Source organism: Podarcis raffonei, chromosome 1, assembly GCF_027172205.1.
Source record: "Podarcis raffonei isolate rPodRaf1 chromosome 1, rPodRaf1.pri, whole genome shotgun sequence".
In the NCBI taxonomy this organism is placed as follows: Eukaryota; Metazoa; Chordata; class Lepidosauria; order Squamata; family Lacertidae; genus Podarcis; species Podarcis raffonei.
The window spans coordinates 48,491,383-48,510,503 of record NC_070602.1 but is presented as its reverse complement, the minus strand read 5'-3'; the positions used below and the strand labels follow the sequence as shown (position 1 = coordinate 48,510,503).

Sequence of the window (19,121 nt, the reverse complement as noted above, 5' to 3'; positions counted from 1 at the left end):
ATAGGACAGAAAGAAGAAGAGAAAACCATGCGGCTTTCTGTACAAGATGCAGCTGGTTTAGCTTCCCTTTGAAAATGTAACTAGCTTTTGATACGGCTTTCTGAAACCTTCACTTCATGATTTAAAGCTGATAACTATTGCTTTGATTTTAAAGTGCTCCCTGGCCTACTCTTTAGGTGTAGAATAAATTTACAAGAGAGGCTAGCACATGTGAAAATATTTTGATAATGAAATGCTTGATGCTCATTCTGCCCTTTACTTGTTTAACAGTCATGTTCATAAGTTTTCTTGCAAAGAAGCTATTTTCTGGCAAAAATGAAGGAAATCTAAACAGAGTGTGACAAGTGGGATAGAGTGTCTCTGATTGGGAGTGGGGGTTATAACAACCTGATAATTCACCTTTATCAGCAGGAGCAGCATGGGGAGAAAAGGAGTTTCTCCACTCCAGGTGTGGGGAACCTTTGGCTCTCTAATTGCTGGACAGCATCACCATCCCATCGTTTATTTCTCCTCTTGTTTCTGTCAATTTTGCATCTTCTTACTGATTTCTTTTCAATAGCTATGAGCATTAATAGTGTTTGCAGTTCTTGTTCTTTGGCCTAGATAGCAGACAATGGCCCAGTTCACACAGGAGAATTAAAAAGATCCTCGCTGTGACCAGACATCTCTGCTTCTCTGTAGCAGCTATCGGTTCTACAGTCATCTAGTGAACCTAATTCCAGTCTTTTCTCTGTTTTTTCACCATCAGCTCATTCATTCTTTGCCACTTAGGGGATACTTCTTGTAGCACCAGAGAGGAGCAAGGAAGTCTCAGGGACCCAACAACATCATTTCTCCTCTGGTGCTACATGAAGACTCCTTGTAGCTGCAGTATGCAGATAGAGTTGGAATGGGGCTGTCCAGCTGCAGATGTTTAACTATGTTTGGGGCTCTCTTAGACCCCCAGTGTAAACTGGGCCAATGCTGTTGACAGCTGCTCCATATTTTATATATCTGCTTACCTCTTTACGTCTCTCAGTTGTATTTGTGGAAAGAATCTTCTGTTAATCCAGCTATTTCCCCAGGAACTATATGAAGCTTTTGGAAACAGGCATGGGCCAAATAGGAAGCCGAGAGATGGAGCCGTGCAGCTGTTCAGTGCCGAGGTGTTCTCTGCTCTCCGAAAGATGCTGTTGCAGGCTCCTCGGAAGCTGCAAGCCATCTTGGAGCTTCTCCAGAGAGATTCTGCCGAGCAGAGCTCTTCGCTCTCACACAGCGGCTCTCCACAACACATCTTCGTTGACTTTCTCTGGGAGTCCCTAAAATATTTGAAGCGCCTCCAGCTAAATCCAGAGTTGTCGGAATCTGGTGGGAGCGAGGCCGTGGATGAAATTTATCGTGCCCTTGGCATGTTGAATTTGGAGGTGGAGAATCAGACTGGAGAGCTACGGCTTCTCTGCCGAGAACTTCTGGATGCCTGTTGGGCTGAGCGGAGCCCGCTGAAAGAAGAGAGGCTGCTTGGCTGTCTGCTCAGGAAAGACAGCCGTGCCTTGCTCAATCTGTTCAGCAGTGTATTCATTGAGAAGATGAGAGAGAAGCTGCTGGGACTGAAGTTACCTGGCAAAGGTTTGTTTAAATTTGCATGTTCTCTTTGCTGTTCAATGATAACTGTTGGCTTAGTTTAACCAGGAGATAATTGGTGACTGTAGCTAAAATGTATAGAGAGCCTGCCCATCTTGGTGCTATTCTGTGTCTTAACTATATGTGAAATTAACCCAACTTATGGGTGTTTCAGGTACATCTGAACAGCTGGATGTAGAGCGGGCAGTGATGGCATTGTTCTTGGATCGTGAACACGCTCCTTCTTGGAAAGCTGCCTATTTCTACTGCCTGAGCAGCAACAAGCACTTTTTGGAACAAATTCTGGTAAATCACTTATGAGACATTCACATAGGAGTTGAGTAATGGATCATGTGGCTGCCATTGTTTCTGAGTTAGGCAAAGAACTTTGTGAACTCACTACCAGCTTTATTATCAAGATCTTTGGCAAATGTGCTGCAGTTTTAGTGCCTTAATAGTTAAGTCAGTGAACTGCAAACTAGAACTCTATGTGCTTCATGTAGATGCTTTCTCTGATTAATGGTGTAACTTAGGTATTTCTTTCTTGGATTTGTTTATTTTTGAAGGTGGGCTTACCTATCTAAATCAAGGGGCTTGCTACGGGTAACACCCTTCATATGTTATGAAATGGTGCCTTTGAAAAGGTCTGAAACAAGAGTGTAAATAGTGTATAAAGGTGAATGGGATTTAAGTGAGTTGAAGCACTTAATATAGATATTAGCATCTGCTTCTGTGGAGTCAGGCTGAACGTTCACTGTAAGTACTGTCCAACCCAATTGACAATAGCTAGCTCTCTGAGATCTCAATAAAGGGTCTTTGTACCCAAGATGCTCTCGATTGAACATGGAACCTTAACACATACAAGGCATGCATTCTTCATAGCCTTAGTCCCTTTGAATTGGTCCATGCCCAGTACAGGTTTTGGATCATTATGCTAGAATGATTTGTGTCTACATTAAATCCTGAAGGAGTCATTTGGAACTAAGAGAGAGGGGTGGTAATAGCATATGTTATCCATACATTTTCCAGGGGCTACTTCCCTACAGGCCAGAGGAACAGAACATGAAAAATTTCTTAGAACTGTTTTTAACATTTGCAATTTTAACTCTGCTTCCCACTCAGGCATTCCACAGTCTTAAAACAAACAAGTGGTTCTTTTCTCTAGGGTACAGCATTAACTTTATTGAAAAGGGAAGACTTCTCCAGCCTCAACAGTTTACTACAGCAAGAATTCAGCCACCTCAGTCGCCTCCTGATATTGTTAGGGTGGACTCAGTGTCACAGTTTAGAGTCGGCAAAAATGCTTCTGTGGACTCTTCACAAATCTCAGGTACGTCAGGCCTTATCAAGCCTGTGAGGGGAAGGCACAATGTTTTTCCTTGCTTTGATTCCAGTCAGTTTCTTAAGAAGAGGAATTGGAGGGCTTTTTTGCTTTGAATGGATGCAAACCTATTTCTTTTTAACAGGGTCTCCACAATGACTCAGTATTAAAAGACTTCTGTGATGGACTGTGTGCCCAAGTGGAAGTTCTTGAATGGTGTATTCAACAGAATAGGTAACAGCATGGTGGTGGTGGGGAAACCTGTTGAGAATTATGCACAATGGCTGGAGAAAGCATAAAATTCATTTGATATACACATGTTCTGCGAGGATGGATGTGCACATCATGGTTGATGTCCATGAGGCCTGGGGAATGTGTGCAATGGCCACTTGCTACACACATTAAGCACTCAACTTACATTCCCCTTAACAGGTATATAAAAGACTTCATGCAGACAAATCTGAATCAGAGTGTTGTGAAGCCTTCTCTTGACAAAATGTGCACTTACAAGCTAATCTTGCTGCCATTGAAACTAGGCTTCTTTTCTCTTGCAGTAATATTATCCCAGAGAAGGTTCTTCTGCAGCACTTGCACAGTTTGGAGTCCCACACATCCCTTTACTTTCTGCACCATCTTACTAATCTTGTGGCCCTGAACGAAGAAGCTGTCACTGAACTTCTTCAGGCAATTCCAGCCAGGGACACTGAAGAAGCTCCTGGTAAATGGGGGGGGGGGGGAGAGAGAGATGGCTGTAGATATAACCAAGTGTCCATCTAACCTGTTTGTTGGATACACTATTGTTTATCATGGCAAGGAGGGCTTTGCTAGCATTTTCTTTTGAGTTTCTAAGAATCTTGGCTTAGTGTTGCCTACGAACCAGAGACTGTGGTTTGAAAGAAAACTATGGTCAGTTAAAGAAGCCAGCTTCATAGCACATAGTTTGATGTTGGCTTGTTTAGAAACTAACCAGAGATTGGTTCCTACAGAATGCTAGGCCATGATTCTTTGAAACTGAAAGCAAATTATGAACTGGTGTGCGTGGTTTTTTAGGTGACATTAATAGCCATTGTATATGGGGATGAGACAGATGGGGACTGTGGCACGCGGGGAGGTGAACTGCAAGCCTTTGTTCCTGCTGTGGTCCTAATTGGAACCATGTGTGTGTGTTTACTGTTTCGGGGGGGGGGTCTCCCACTGGTACAATTCAAAGCTCTCTTCTCATTGTGAAATGAAGGTATAGACAGAGACAATTTCTGTTGGGGCTGCAATGAGGATAAAAGGTTAAAGCCCACATCCACTCACAATACAGCCCCAACCTGTTTCTCTATTTTTACTTCTCTTCCACACACACACACACACACACACACACACACACACACACACACAACCCCATGTGCTACACCAGTTGTTGGTCTGCAGCTTCTCTAACCTTGTTTGGGATTGGGTGGGAGCACTGATTCCAGGCTCTGGAAACAACGGAAATGTTAATAACTTCCCTACAGCTGAGCAAACTCAACTTTCCATTTCCCACTTTCTTTTTCTTTTTTTAGATTCAACGGTGATGGCAGCTTCCAGTCATTTGAGCCTGCGTCGCAATCTCATTCTGTTCCAGGCATTTTGTGCCATGAAATATGCCATATACGCCCTCTGTGTCAATGCACACAAAGATTCACACTGCAAAGACTGCAGGAACTTTTTTGTCAATGGCCTCCCTGAAGAGATTCCTGGCGAATGCAAATCTGCAGATCAGTCCCTTTGCCCAGGTCTGGTAGCTTCCACATACCTTGTAACAAAAGTCATTGTTGTTTTTTATTCGGTGTTCATCTACTTCTTTCTGCAGAACAAGAAACACCTGAATAGTTTTCTTCCCCAGAACTGTAATGCTGGTGCAGCAAGAGAGGTTGCAATCTGCTGTGCCATCATTTCACCATGATCGGTTGGGATGGTGTGCTTTCGTTCCTTTGCCCCATCAATTTCTTTGGCAGTGATCTCTCCACTAGCCCAGACTTCGTAGGGGAAAGGTGGGATTTATGGAAGGAGATGATCACCAAGTAAGGATTTATGGGTAAAGGTGTAGAAAGGAGTCCATAGGATCAGTAAGTGATTTCTAGAGGTGTAGGGCAGTGATGGCCAAACTTGGCCCTCCAGCTGTTTTGGGACTACAATTCCCATCATCCCTGACCATTTAGCTAGGGATGATGGGAGTTGTAGTCCCAAAACAGCTGGAGGGCCAAGTTTGGCCATCGCTGGTGTAGGGTGAGCCAAAGTAGCAAGGCATTGCCCCAGAGGTTTAGCTCTTTGGGTACCACACTCTGGCCCACTAAGCTGTAAGCCTTTATGGAGGGGCAGGTGCCACATGCACTTCTCTTTCTTCCACCCTCCCTAAAGCCATTCACTGCTGCTACAAGGAGACTTTATGAGTGCACAAACTGGAATAGGTGGACCATAACGTATAGGGAAGTATTACAACATATTTCCCCCTTTTTTTTATCCCTTTACAGTTACATAAAAATCCTTTTCAAGCTGAGGGAAAGTTTACATTGGCAATTGCAATCATATGTGGAAGGTTTGGGTATACCCATGGGCTGATTTGTGGAGGCCTTGTGCTGAGAATTCACCCTTACTGTAGGAGCAATACGTCTTTTTTATTTTTACAAGTGTGTAAAATAGCACAATAGCTGTTGCACAAGGTCAAAATGTTAACTGTTTTCCTGATAAGCTGTGAATTGAATTATTTAATATGGGCTCACAGTTGAGGAGAGCATTTGGGTTTTATTTATAGATTGAGTTAAACATGAATCCGTAGACTCCTTCTCTTTGACTCCCTTGTCCTAGTGCTGCTAGTCTAATTCTGTACCCTGCTTCTATTATCTGGATGAGATGGGCTAATGTGTCAGGGCAAGAGCTGTAGCTTAGTGGTAAAGCACATGACTTGCATGCAGAAGATACCGGGTTCAATCCCCCGAGTCTCTAGGGCTGGAAAGGACCCTCTCCCTGAAAACCCTGGAGAGCTGCTGCCAGTCACTGACTTAGACGCATCGACTCTCTGACTTGGTGTAAGGCACAGCCTGCATTCTGTTTTTGGAAATGGCCAGTGCTGCCTAAGTGATGTTGAATGTCCGACTAAATGCTACCTTCTTTATTCTGTGGCTGTATCAAAACCCTCAGGAGAGTTTTTAAGCTGGGGGCATTTAAGACAGGTGGGTGGGATATGAATGTTGCTTAATTTTCAGGTGCATTTATATTCTGCATATTCAGCAGGCAAACATTAAAGTCAGAAGCTTTTCCCCCTCTTGAGTTTTGTTTTTGTAAACAATATAAAAGTTTATCGTACATATTCTTTTTATATGGAGTTAGAAATAAATGATATTTATACTGAATATTGGCATGCCTACAGAGGTTTGTTAGGTAAAGAGGTTTTTATATATTCTGCACCATCTGTGTGTCTATGTTGCTTTGCAAAGAACAGAGATGATAGGTTCCTACCCCAAAGAACTTACAAGGGGGTACGTGTAGGGGTTTCCTAGGGAAGTCATAAAATGTGATGGGGGAGAAGGTAGAAAGGGTAGAAGAAAGTGCTGGAGGAGAAAGAAGTGGGAGAAGACAGGGCTAGAGAGGTCAGGGTGCATGACTCCCATAGTTCCATAGTTACCTTTATCTTGAGCATCTAGTCCTTGAATGAGGAGAACAGGGGAAATAGTAAATCTGTTTCTAATGTTTTGTTTTCCCAAATGCAGATTATGCAGGTCTCTTTGCTCAGTATCTTGCCAAGTGCCAGCAGTTTTTAAGGACTGTCCCTGTTCCTCTACGCCTGGAACTCCTGGAGAACATCTTCTCCTTGCTCTTTGTCTCCTACAGTGACCTCTGCAGTGATGATCCCCACGAGGAGGACAACACAGAAGAGTCTGTCCTCGAGAAAAAGAACTGTGCTGTCAGGAGGCTTGAGCGTTGTGCTAGCCAAGGCTCTTCCACCTCGGCGAGTCCACAGCACTCGGCAGAGCCCGGAAGGAGACCTGAGACAGGCACTGCCTACGGTATATCTCACGAGCATCTCAGCATCCCAAAGCTGCAAGATTTGCAGTCAGATAGCAACAAACGTGAGTCCTTAAGCTGGAGCCATCTGGATTTGAAGCATTTCATCCGTGACACCTCTGGGTTTTTAGCGGATGATGTAGCAATGGAGATCATTCTCAACATGCTCCAGGACCATCTGAAAGAAATGGAGGGCTCTTCCCCCTGGGACTCGAAGCATGTGGCTCAGGAAGAGCTTGCACTGCTGGACTGCTTGAATGTGTCTGTTAACAGAGACGGCTTTGGTTGTCGTGTGCAGCTGCTCTCCAAGTACCTCTCTGAAGCTCAGTGGCGGCACAAAATTGTGCTCAGCAACAGAAATGCAGGTAAGGGGTTCCAAGTGGTTTACTACTTCAGCGGCGCTTTGAAATGGCCAAGCAAGCAGCAAGAGTCTTCAGACCGTCAAGGAGCCAGGGAAGAAATAGAGCACATGTTCATGGCTCCATGGGTCAGATCCTTATTAGGATGTGCCTTGAGAGGGGTGGGCAGGGCCAGCATCTCACAGGCAGCAAGATGCCTCTAATGAAGGCCCCTGCCTTTGTTATAGCAGCTGTTTCAAAAGGCAGCACTTGCAACGCCTCTTTTGGCAAAGCCCTTACCTGCCCCACACCTGACTTAATGTATGACTCTGGGGCTAGGACAGGTGGATGTGGTTTGCCCAAAATGGCTTCACCGGCCGAAGTCAAACGTAACCATCATTATTTTTGATGGTTGTCCCTAATTCTAGGCAGCTTACTGTGAGACTGCACTAGAAGGTACTTCTCTTCTGTCAGTAAGCCCATTCCAGTGTTTCCCGGTGCTCTTTTTAGCTTATCTGCCACAAATTCTCACCGTTCAGGTCCCTTCGTAAATTCCCTGAGCTCTGCAAAACGTAGCTCTTATTGCCCATCCAGAAGTAAAATGTGTCAGTTTACACGGGGTTGTCAATCTGGTCCCTACCGCCCACTAGTGGGTGTTTCAGGATTGTAGGTGGGCGGTAGGGGGTTCTACAGCACAAGCTGAATCCTCCTTCCATTGAGCACTGGTGAGCGGTAAGGAAATATTACCATCAGGAAAGATGCATTAGTGGGCGGTAGGTATAAAAAGGTTGACTACCCCTGGTTTACACAATAGCTTCAATGTTGTGGCTAGAACTTAAAACTCAATCATTTAATGGTTTTATACTTGAAGGAGAACTTGGGTTTTATTCAGTGTGTTAAGCTCAGAACATGTGAGATGGCAGCTTCTACCTTCTACTTGCATGGTTACTTTATGCTGTCATTGTTTGCATTGAATGTGTGCTGGGACTGAAATAAATAATGGAGTCACAATGCAGTAGCTGACTGTTGCTCTTCTAGGAGGTCAACGTGTTCCCAGTAAAACATGTGGAAACTTAACCAGGGGGTCCAGCTCAAAGAGGAGGCACAGCCCATCTCAAAGGCCAAAGCCAGGTGAGGTGAAGAAAATATAAGAAAACCTGCTCCCCTCTTTCAGAACTTCATGTCTGTGATCGTGGGGATTTGTGGGGCTGTGACCCATCCTGGTCTACAACTAGCCCTGAATCAGATATCATTATAATAAAAAAAAAACAGACTGATTTTTCTTTTGTTGAAAAAAGAAAAAGCACTCTGTTTTTTATATATATATAATGATATAAAAGAAAAATCCATTATTTATTGGAATGTTTATGTGAATTTTATGGAAATTTAATAAAATATATCTTTAAAATATATATTAAAAAAACAGACTGTATAACTTTCAGTGCTCACGTTAGACTTGGGGCCAAATAAAAGCAAGTATCCCTATGTTGTAAGTGCTAGTCAGTGTCCTCTATGTGAGAGAGAAACCCCTCTGAGGCTCCCTCCCCAAGGCTTGATAAGCTATTCTTTTAACAATGATGAATAGCCAAACAAGCATAGCAATGTTACTGGCTCCTCTCTTTCCATCATTCCCATGGAACCTGGAATAAAATGTTCTCAATTGCTTTGTGTGGCCAAAGTGTATTTCACAAACTGCTTGTTTTCTTCTTCAGGTCAGAAGAAGGGAACCTCAGGCCCATCACTGGCAAGCACAAGCAGTGAGTTAAGTCTCACCAGCACATCAGGTACAGGGAATCTTCCTTGGTCGCACTGCCATGCTTCGCTTGCCATGAAATGCCTTCTCCATGATGACATGACTACTGCCTGCTCATATGTCTTTCAAGAGTTAGGAGAAGAGGGTGGCAACGCAAGAATGGGCCTTTTCTGCAGTGGTTCCCCATTTGTGGAATGCTCTCCTCAGGGAGGCTCACCTGGCACCTTCACTGCATATCTTTAGGTGCTGGGCAAAAACTGTTTCTCTATAACCAAGCCTTTGGCTGATTAAACAATGCATGGCCTATTCATTTGTGTTTGTAGGAGGGGATTAATATTATTTGTTGTTGTTATATGCATTTTGTGTTTTCACCTTTGTGTTGTAAACCACCCTATCACCCTCAAAAGAAGCACAGTATATTAATAATAATAGAAGATATTCTTTATTTTCTCCTCTGAAATTCTGCTGAAGTGTTAATTTTTATTCTGTTGCAGAGATATAATTTTTAAGGGTTTTATTATTAATTTCTTTATCAACTGTTGGCCACCCTGGTTAAAAATGCTGAAGGGCAGCACATACATTAACATTTTAAACTTAATTAACTAATTAAAAACCTCTTGAATGTTCTGCAATTACCCCAAAACAGCAGGAGTTGGCACTGATTGCTTACTTTGTGTACATCTTCCCCAGTTCAGAATCAATAGTGATTACCTGATAACTGTTACATCTCCCTCCCTCCACCTTCCCTCCATTTTTAGATGGAAGTGAGAGTTCACTAACTGGCTGCAGTGATGTAGAATACAGGATAAAGCCTCAACAGAACTCCCTCATCCCAATGATGCTTTCCCCACCTGAATCTCTTCTTGTTGCCTGTATCTTGAGGGGTAACTACGTAGAAGCTCATCAGGTAACTCAATAGCCACTGTGTGGTGTTTGTTTTGAAAGTAGCTGGTTTCTCCTGGATGTTATCGTGCATCCATTATATGTCCAGAGCAGCCGTGGGATTAATCTCCCATGGTTTCTAGCTATTCTGTGCCCATTCTGCATACTGACCCTGCATCTACAGTCTTGATGTGGCAAATGGCCCTCTCCTACCTGTCCGCTTCCTCCCCTGCCAGATCTAGTAGGGATTTTTTTTTTAATGTTCAGGAAATTGATTGTTTTAAGTCTAGACTTCTTCCAGAAAAGATATTATGGGCTTACTAATCCTTCTATATCTAAGATATGATTGCAAGTTAATAATTTCTTCCCTTTTTTAAAAAAAGATTTTGTTTACATAATAAAGGAAATTCAGTTTGGGACGGGAGAAGCAGGAGACACACAAATATTGGAAATGTGTTGTTCACCCACAGCCTGTCAGCGGTAGAAAACCTGGTAGCAGTAGCTTTATTTGCCTCACTGATCTTTCTAGAAAAATTTATGGATCTATGCTGTGTTTTGATAGGAACTTCAGAAAAAGGAAAGAAGAGCTTGCCAGTGGAGGAGAATTTATCATTTCCCCCCCGCCAAGTGAACATCTGGAACATTGATTAAAAAATACTTATCCAGCCTAATATATACGTATGTCGTTTCTCTCAATTCCACAATGACAGGTGGCGATTATGTTTAGTTTGGAGGCGTCTTCTTCCTATGGTGAGCTGATATTCTTGGAGCGTTACCAAGAAGTGATCAAGGAGTTGGCAAAAGTGGAACACAAGATTGAGCACCAGTCATCTGAGGGATCTGGAAACCTCAAACAGTCTGGAAGTGGCCGTTCAACACTGCAGGCCATTGGAAGTGCTGCAGCAGCAGGTGCAGACTTGGCTGTTGGCTTTAAAATTTGGAAAATGGGTGGGGGATATAGACAGACAGACAGACACACACACACACACACACACACACACGGCACGGTTATGACTTTCAAGGGAATTAAACTGTAGCTTACTATATAATCTGCTTTGTGTCCCACCAAACTAAATACAGGCTATATACAACATAGGCTTAAAAATAAACAAACCCCAACCCCTATCGATTTTTCTGCCTGCTGGGACTGCAAACATAGAGTGGGTGCAAGCAAGCCCCCGATGGGCTGCAGTCCAAAGCTGGCGGTCTGGATTTGGCTTGAAGGGACGAAAGCTGTGCAGGCCTGTTGGAAATTCAGTGTCTCTCCCCGCCCCCACCGCCCCTGAAGGGTGTCTAAACAAGAAGATTGTCACAGGTGTTTTCTAAAACTAATGCTGCAAGGGGAGTAGCTCAGCAAGAAATTACTTTCCTTATGTTTGCGTCAGGCACTCTTGGTTGCAGCACATTTTGTCAATTGTCTTCTGTCCCTCACTTTTTCCTGATCACAGTAAAATGAAGAGAGTGCTATAAAAGCATCACACAGCAGTTCAGAAACGAGAAGTATAATAAAATATATAAAATATATGCAGTATAAATAAAAAATGTTCCGTTTTGTTAATCATAGTAATAGAGTATGTGGGGACACACACACACACACACACACACACACACACACACACACACACACAAAGTGGGGTTATGCTTACATAAGAGTGATGAGGGACAAATGAAAACATGCAAGTAAGGAATCCATGTTGGTATTGGATACAGTGAGGGAATAAGCAGCCTCTGTTCTCTGCTCTGTCATGTAAAACCACACTAAGCATGAAAGGGAGCTGTGCACTCCCAGTTTTGGACAAAAATGAGAGTGGAACCTAGGGAGGGGTCTGATATATTCAGGACTGAAATCCCATGTTGCCTGTTAACTGTGGCCTCAAGTCATTAATGAAGCTTTCTCTCTTGGTTTCCCAAGGTATGGTGTTCTACACGATTTCGGATGTTACCAACAAGCTCCTTGCCCCTTCAGAAGGCCTTGTCCCTATGCTCCAAGAGAGCTTCTGGGCCAACAGTCTCCAGCTAGAGCATACAGATCCTCTGAGAAATGTTGTGGAGGGCCTCTGCCCCTCCGCTATGGCTCTCTTTGACTTGGCGTCTACTCAGTGCCACTTATGGAAAACCTGCAAGCAGCTCTTGGAGACGGCAGATAGGAAGTTGCATAACAGCCTTGAAACTAAGGGTACGTTTCTCTCCTCTGTTTAGGTGCTTTGACCTTGAAAAACAAAATGTTTAGCACTAAAAGTAACTACAACAGCTATGGCCACCATAGACTTTGCATGTAATCCTGTCAGCATAATTAGTTTCTCTCTCTCCTGTGTTTTCTTTCTTTGCCTTCTGCATCTGAAACCAGGCCGAAGACTTGATTCTGTTCTCCAGGGCTTTCTTGGCATGAGGGGTTTCCCAGCAGTTCTTCAACAAATAAGTAAAATCATCAACACATCACAAGGGCAGCCTAAATCAGGTAACTGATTTAAACATCATTCATTCGCTTACACCTCGAGGACCGATTCTTGAGAGTCACCCCTGGGCTATAGATCTCCCTCCTAAGGTCAGCTCATCTGGCTTCCTCTCTGTTGGACATTGGCTGAAGGATGAAGATTTAGGGTTGCATCCTGTGGCGTTGCTCAGCTGACAGTAAGGCTTCTGTCAGTGGAAAAGGGAGAGAAGCATTTTTTGTGAATCCCTCTTCTCTTTGCAGCCCCCTCTCACACCTTACATCTGCTCATTCAGAGTAAGTTTAGGTGTGGGGCATCTTGAGGCTGGATGGCAAGGGGGAATAACTGAAAACCACTCCTTTCTCCATTCTTCTGATGGCAGCTTTACTCTTTTGGAAAGGCTTTCAGCCTTTGACCGTCTGTTTTGCTGCACCTTAGTTCACTGACTTCATTTGACTGTTTGCTCTGTGAATTTAATGTTTGCATTTCCTGCTGCTGGTTTTAAACATTTTTTAAAAACAGGTATTTTATGTGGCTTTTATATTTTTGCTTGCTTGTGTGATTGTGTGTGCTTGTTGTTTGCCACCGTGAACCATTAGGAAAAGTGTATATAAATGTATTTAATTAACCTGAGCAAGAAGATAGGGACGGATGCAGACCTACATTCTATTAAGCTGGTTATAAGGTTTTTCTTGGGCTTGTGTCTGCATTAAAGTATTGCTTTAGGTATATTATCACAGACTCTTAGCCACGCTAGATACACTTTGTATTGTCACTGTGGGTCCCTTAGGAATCCTATGTTGCAGTGATTTCTGAGGGTAGCATAAGATATCTGCTGATTTCAACAGAATCCCAAGGAAGGCTTGCTTGCTTTCCTCTGAATAGCAAGCTCTCAGCTATGGTTTTTATTCAAGGCTGTACAGGAGAGAGTGGACACAAAATGTATTTTTGTTGTTGTTAATTGCTTGAAGTTGTTTCAAGTGTCAATATTCCATACACCTTATGTAGGATAAAATAGGAATCAGCAGCTAAAGGCCCAAGGCATCATTTGAAAAGCATCATTTGGGTCTCTGGCTGTTAGTTGAGGGATGTGAACAGGATGACTGTGTTAAAGGACTTGTTGGCTGTACACTTTGAATATATATATTGGCATGGGGGAGCAGTTTTACCACTGCCCATACTTTATTCAGAAGGACTCTCCTTATTAGATTACGGCTATGAACTGTATATTGAATCTTCGTTCTGTTGTGAGTGTAGTTTCAGCAGTTGTTGTTCACTGCCCAACTGGTGGGCACCCAAGCAGGAAAAACCCTCACAAATATTGGTGCACATCAAGTGTGGGGAACATTTGACTCTCCAGATGTTGCTGAACTACTGCTACCATCATTTCTGACTGTTGGCCATGCTTGCTAGGGCTAATGGGGCTGATGGGAGCAAAGTCTAGAGGGCCCCAGGTTCCCCACACCTGGTGTTCATGGAAGCTGAGTTCCAGATAGCAAAATTGAATATGTGAATCGGCCCTTGGAAACCAGAGAGAATCTAAGTTGGGAGTTTTAGTGATCCTGAGCTGATGCTTCAGAGAGCTGCTGCCAATCATTCGATGGTACTGGGCTAGATGGAGCAATGGTCTTATTCAATGCAAGACATCTGTCTGCATGATGCATTGACTCAGCTCAACAGTGAGCCTCAGTTATGCCACTTAGGCCCCTTCATGTGTCCTTCACATATCTATTCCATATTTGAAACAACATTCAGGTTTGGTATTAATTGACTCTTGCATCTTGTTTCCCAACAGAAATCTCCGATGAGAAAATAAGCAATCACTTCCACTGCAGCATTGCTGACCTCATGCAGACTTGTTACCCTGTCCTGACTGAGAACTGTATTACCAGCCTGATTGTTTTATCACAAGACTTTGACCAAATCCTTCAAAGATTGGCACATGTAGAAGAGTCTTCAGGTAAGTGTGTGCATGAGTCTGTGTGTATCTTAATGGCTATCTTAAAGTAAATCACTCAAACTTTTTTTTTGATTTGAACTACTGTACTGCATAAGATGAGTTTTTTATTTTAAAATTATGTGAAAATGGGGGGTCGTCTTATACACAGATAGTGCATAGCGGGGACCTGGCATTGGTTGCTGCCGTGAGCTGGAGTTTGTCAGTGGCTATTGGGCGTGTTATTGGTGGCTGCTGCAAGGGCTGTTTTGTTGATTGGCTTTCACTGCGGCAATTGGGTGGGCGATTGGTGGCTTCTACTGGTGAGGGGACAAACGATAGGTGGCTTTTGCGACGTGTGCGAGTGGCAGCGTAGGTCAGGCAGGTGAGTGAGTTTAGGCAATCCCCCCCAAAAAAAGCTCAACAACTCAAGGCAATCTCCCCCCATTTTCTTAAGTTGTAGTCCCCCAAAATCGGGGGCGTCTTATACACGTGGGCGTGTTATACATGAAAAAATACGGTATGTGTTTCTCCATATTTAAATTTTAAATTTAGCCCCCAATTTTAGATTACTTGGAAAATTCTGAAATAATTCTTATTCAACATGAGTATATCTTTCTAGGAAAATGTTAAATATTGGGTTTTTAAAATTTACCCTGATCAAGTCATAAATACCTACCTCATAATCTGGTACAAAATAATGGATAAAAGTGCTTCTGAATTATTCCCATTTAACATTCTTAGATGTAAAATTTCCTCAAGACTTCACCTGCTGGTGGAAGGAATGTTTGTACCAAGACAGACTGTTTATTTCTTATTTGCGCATTGCATTTCTAGCCCATTTTTTTTCCTCCAAGGAGCTCAGGGTGGCATTCACAGTTCAGCCCTCCTCATTTAATCCTCAGAAAACCCTGTGAGGTAGGTTAGGCTGAGAGGCAGTGACTGGCCCACGGTCACCCAGTGAACTTCATGGCTGAGTGGGGATTTAAACCCTAGTCTCCCAGGTCCTAGTTCAACACTCTCACCCTTATGCCACACTGGCTCTCACTTGAATGGAAAGGGTTATAGGGGATACATAGAAATAAAGAGTGATTCTGTGTTCTGTGAGAGAGAGCATTTCACCTCTAATCTTTTTCTTTCTCTTTTGGTATTAATAGATTCCAGAGGGAACCTGCTGGCCGCATTAGCAGAACAGGCTTCTTTGAAACCTGCGGAATTGGAGGCACATCCCATTTCTAATCAGTTCAAACTCTTGCTGAGAACCCTGGAGCAACATGCTCAGACTCTTGAAGGGAGCCCTGTGCAAAACCTCTACGTGCAAAGCTTCTTTGACTATATTAACAGGCTGGCTGCCGTTCTCCTCCGAAGCCTCACTCCAGAGTTAGGTGGGAGATCTCTCACCATTGAACCAAGCTAATCCAAGTTTTAATTCAAGAAATATCAATATGGGTGGGGGAACTAGTTTCTTAGCCTCAAGTGAGTTTCATGGCTGAGTGGGGATTTAAACCCTAGTCTCCCAGGTCCTAGTGGGTAACTTTACCTGTACCTGTGTCACTGATTCTCTGCCTAGGACAACCTTTTTCTAAAGTAACCTATTTTGCATCTGTGCAGCAGAAACGGGAGCACTAAGAAGTTTGTTTCAAAAACATGCAGCATTGCTGCATGCCAAGAGCAGATTTTAGGAGCATAGCGCGGAATCAAGTTGACATGACACTTTTACAATATCCTTTCTCTAATTCTAGATCAATCTACGGAGTTAAGAGTGGCAAACCCTTTCCTATTACTTCAGCAGAGTCCTCCCCATTTGCTATCCCAGCTTTTGTTTGAGAGACAGGTTGCTCCTGACAGGTACTGACTTTCTTCAACGACGGGTGCTGGGCTGATGTATTGTGTACGATCAATAGCAAACCTGGGTTTACCTTGTATACCACTCACTCTCTTTAATGCAGCACTTAGTGTACTGCTAAATTTATTGTACTTTCTGTTCCTCAATTGTGCAGGCTGTCTTTGCTGCTGGCCAAAGAAGAACTGAACCTAAATGTGCAAGAAGTGATCATCAGCTGCTGCTGTAAGGCATTGCCTCTGTGCTGCACCAGGCAAAGCAACCAGACCAGGATCCTTTTGACCAACATTAGTAGCCTGGCACACCTGCATGCCTATCACTGTCTGCCTGACGTGGAGGTGCCAGTCCACAATCCCGCCATGGACTCTGAGGACCTTTCTGGGCATCCCTCTCCCACTCTGCCTGACCAGAACCAGCACATGCTCACAGCTTCCACCCTCGCCTTCTTGAAATCTCAGTCAAAACTGACAGCTGCCATGGCTTGTCTTAGTGTGTCAAAGGCTCAGAAGACCCCCAAGCAGGGCCTGTTGTGGATGGACTTTCGAGGCAAACGGGAAGCGCCCTTGTCTATAGAGCACATTGCCAAGGAATGCGAAGTGCTGTTAAAGGAGTTTCCATTTCTGGAGAGCTTTCTTCTTGCCATGTGTGAGCCCCTTCAGGACCCTCAGGAGGAGGGAAAAGGCTTGGCTAGTGCACTTTGTGGCAAGCCTTATGTGTCGTTGCTCTTCCTGGGGTTGCATTCTGTTATGGCTGTTGAGGTGTTGATGGAGAACTTTGAGCAAGCTCTCAGCACAGGGGACTGGCCCAGAGCCCTCCAGATCTTGAATCTCTGCAGCCAGGACACAGAAGAGCTAATCACCGTGCAGGATGCCGTACTCAGCTGTGCTGCTGCTGATGGTAAAGAAGGGATTAATTTTCTCATAGAAATGGCACTTTGGGCTGCAGACCAGGAACTGACGACTCGGTCATCTAGTTTTGGAAGGAAATAGAAAATGTGTTGAGGCACTTTGGATACAGTGACAAACCATGCTTTTGCCACTCAGTCTGAGACTTGGGCCCATGATGTTTCCTCTAGTTCAGGGGTTCCCAAACTGTAGTCCATGGACCAACCATGGTATACATGCTTCATTCAGTGCTGTGCAGGCTTCTGTCTGTGGCATTAAATGTGTTAAATATGCATATTATTTTTATTGTATTCATATAGCTTCTTTCATTTTTTAAATATTTTATTGCATTAGGAATTCTATGGAATGCAGATTGCAATACAATAAAATGCAATATAAGAAATAAAAGTAATGAATGTAATTACAGCATAAAGCACCATTTGCTACAGTTGCTGTGGCAGACATAAAAATCATTAGGTGCTCCACCAAGACCATCAGCAGTTTTTAAGTGGTCCATGCGTGGAAAGGTTTGGAAGCCATTGCTCTGGTAGCCCTGGAGCTGGAAACATCTGATAAGTGGGCCTGCTTGAGAGTAGGGTGGAGGTAGAGTAGAAATAGAAAAAGCAGCAATAGCCATGTTATTCCCCCAACTGTGGTTCTATAAAGAGGGGGAAGAGGCAGGCTGTAGGTCAGAGGGCAGAGCACATGCTTTGCATTCAGAAGGTCCCAGATCCAGTGACCGGCATCTCCAGATCAGGCTGGGAAAGACTCCTGCCTGAAACCCTGGAGAGAGGGTCTGATTCAGTATAAGGCAGTTTTTGATGTTCCTAATGCCATTGCTGCTACCCTACTTTGTGTCACCTTAATGCTGTGCAGCTAAAGCATACAGTACTCTAAAGCCAAGCTTCAGATCTCTGGTGTATTCTTCCTTTCCAGGTAAGGATGGTTGGCAATACCTGTTCCGAGTGAGAGATGCCTTGCTGAGGAGCAGGTTGGCCCTGCGTTGTCTGGATAACTGGCCCTTGGAGGCTTGTCTAGAAATCTTGGCTTATTGTGCCTGTGACCCTGAGGTGCCCGAAGAACTCAGATCTGAGCTGCAGAGGAAAACGAGAGAGCTTCAGGTTTATCAAAAGGTAATAAATCATTTTATTTGGGGGTAGAATATTTCTCCCAGATTTTTTGGCGTCTTTCGGCTGCTGGGTTATATAAAGGCAATGATGGCTCTTTCTGGTCTTTTGGCAGCAGACCACTTGTAATTTAGAATAATTCCTGGTTCAGTTGTCTGCCTTAGTCCTTTTTAAAAGTAGAGAGAGAGATTGCTGAAGGGGCTGTTCAGTTGTATTTGTTTTATTTTGTCAGATTCTAAGTCTACAAGATGTCACACTCTGGCATGACTGGCAGGACCTGAAAAGAGCCTGCACTGATGACCCCCAAACCGTTGTAGGAGTGATTTTGGAGGCAAAGGTAGGCTATTTTTTGTGTGTCTTTCCTCCCTTGGAAGCTTGATCCTGCACAATATGCAATTTCCCCCAGATTCTCCCCCAAGCCCAGAGTCCCATCTAGTCCCACATCCTATTTTCTCGCAATGGCTAACTGGTGACTTCTGAGAAATCCACAGTTGGGGTTTTATTTCCTAGTCATGCTGTAGAAAGGAACTGCACCTTTCACATCCATTGTTTCCTTGCCTAGCAGAGGAACAACTTTCTACACATAAATTGGTTGGTCTTGCAGAAAGCTCTTCTCATCTAAGGTTTTCCGGATTTCCAGTATCAGAGTGATGGCAATACAAGAAAGAGCTGTTTGTCTTTATCCTAGGATCATGAATTATGTGAAGAATGGGGGAACTTGTATCCTGTTCCAAGAGATGATTTGATCAATCTTCACCAAGAGCATCTCCTTCATTTGTTGGAAATGGGAGACACAGAAAAGGCTTTGCAGGTAACTGCTTTGTTTTTTCTGATTTATCCTCCTCCAAAATCATTTTGCAATCTTAAAGATGTCAGTAATGGGATGCTTTGCACATTAGGGAGGAAAATGATTTCCTGTATTCAGTGGGTGTCTCTGGTGGGTGGCTGTGTCTGAGCAAATGACAAGCATGTGC

At 43.7% G+C, this 19,121-nt stretch overlaps 1 protein-coding gene across 4 annotated transcripts in view; it reads left to right on the top strand.

Moving 5' to 3' along the window:
* The window catches only part of ZFYVE26 (zinc finger FYVE-type containing 26), a 44,229-nt gene that overhangs the window by 5,905 nt on the left and 19,203 nt on the right, over positions 1-19,121 (top strand). For 3 of the 4 annotated variants that reach the window (XM_053385428.1, XM_053385412.1, XM_053385418.1), the window contains exons 5-24: positions 1,065-1,605; positions 1,775-1,905; positions 2,765-2,929; positions 3,066-3,154; positions 3,475-3,638; positions 4,471-4,683; positions 6,658-7,317; positions 8,329-8,421; positions 9,003-9,074; positions 9,802-9,950; positions 10,636-10,834; positions 11,838-12,101; positions 12,273-12,383; positions 14,153-14,317; positions 15,451-15,678; positions 16,036-16,141; positions 16,294-17,033; positions 17,957-18,153; positions 18,380-18,484; positions 18,836-18,958. In XM_053385428.1, coding sequence (XP_053241403.1) covers positions 1,065-1,605; positions 1,775-1,905; positions 2,765-2,929; positions 3,066-3,154; positions 3,475-3,638; positions 4,471-4,683; positions 6,658-7,317; positions 8,329-8,421; positions 9,003-9,074; positions 9,802-9,950; positions 10,636-10,834; positions 11,838-12,101; positions 12,273-12,383; positions 14,153-14,317; positions 15,451-15,678; positions 16,036-16,141; positions 16,294-17,033; positions 17,957-18,153; positions 18,380-18,484; positions 18,836-18,958 — 4,515 coding nt within the window. The remainder of the gene's footprint in view (positions 1-1,064; positions 1,606-1,774; positions 1,906-2,764; positions 2,930-3,065; positions 3,155-3,474; positions 3,639-4,470; positions 4,684-6,657; positions 7,318-8,328; positions 8,422-9,002; positions 9,075-9,801; positions 9,951-10,635; positions 10,835-11,837; positions 12,102-12,272; positions 12,384-14,152; positions 14,318-15,450; positions 15,679-16,035; positions 16,142-16,293; positions 17,034-17,956; positions 18,154-18,379; positions 18,485-18,835; positions 18,959-19,121) is intronic. The other variant, XM_053385437.1, reaches the window with a different exon arrangement.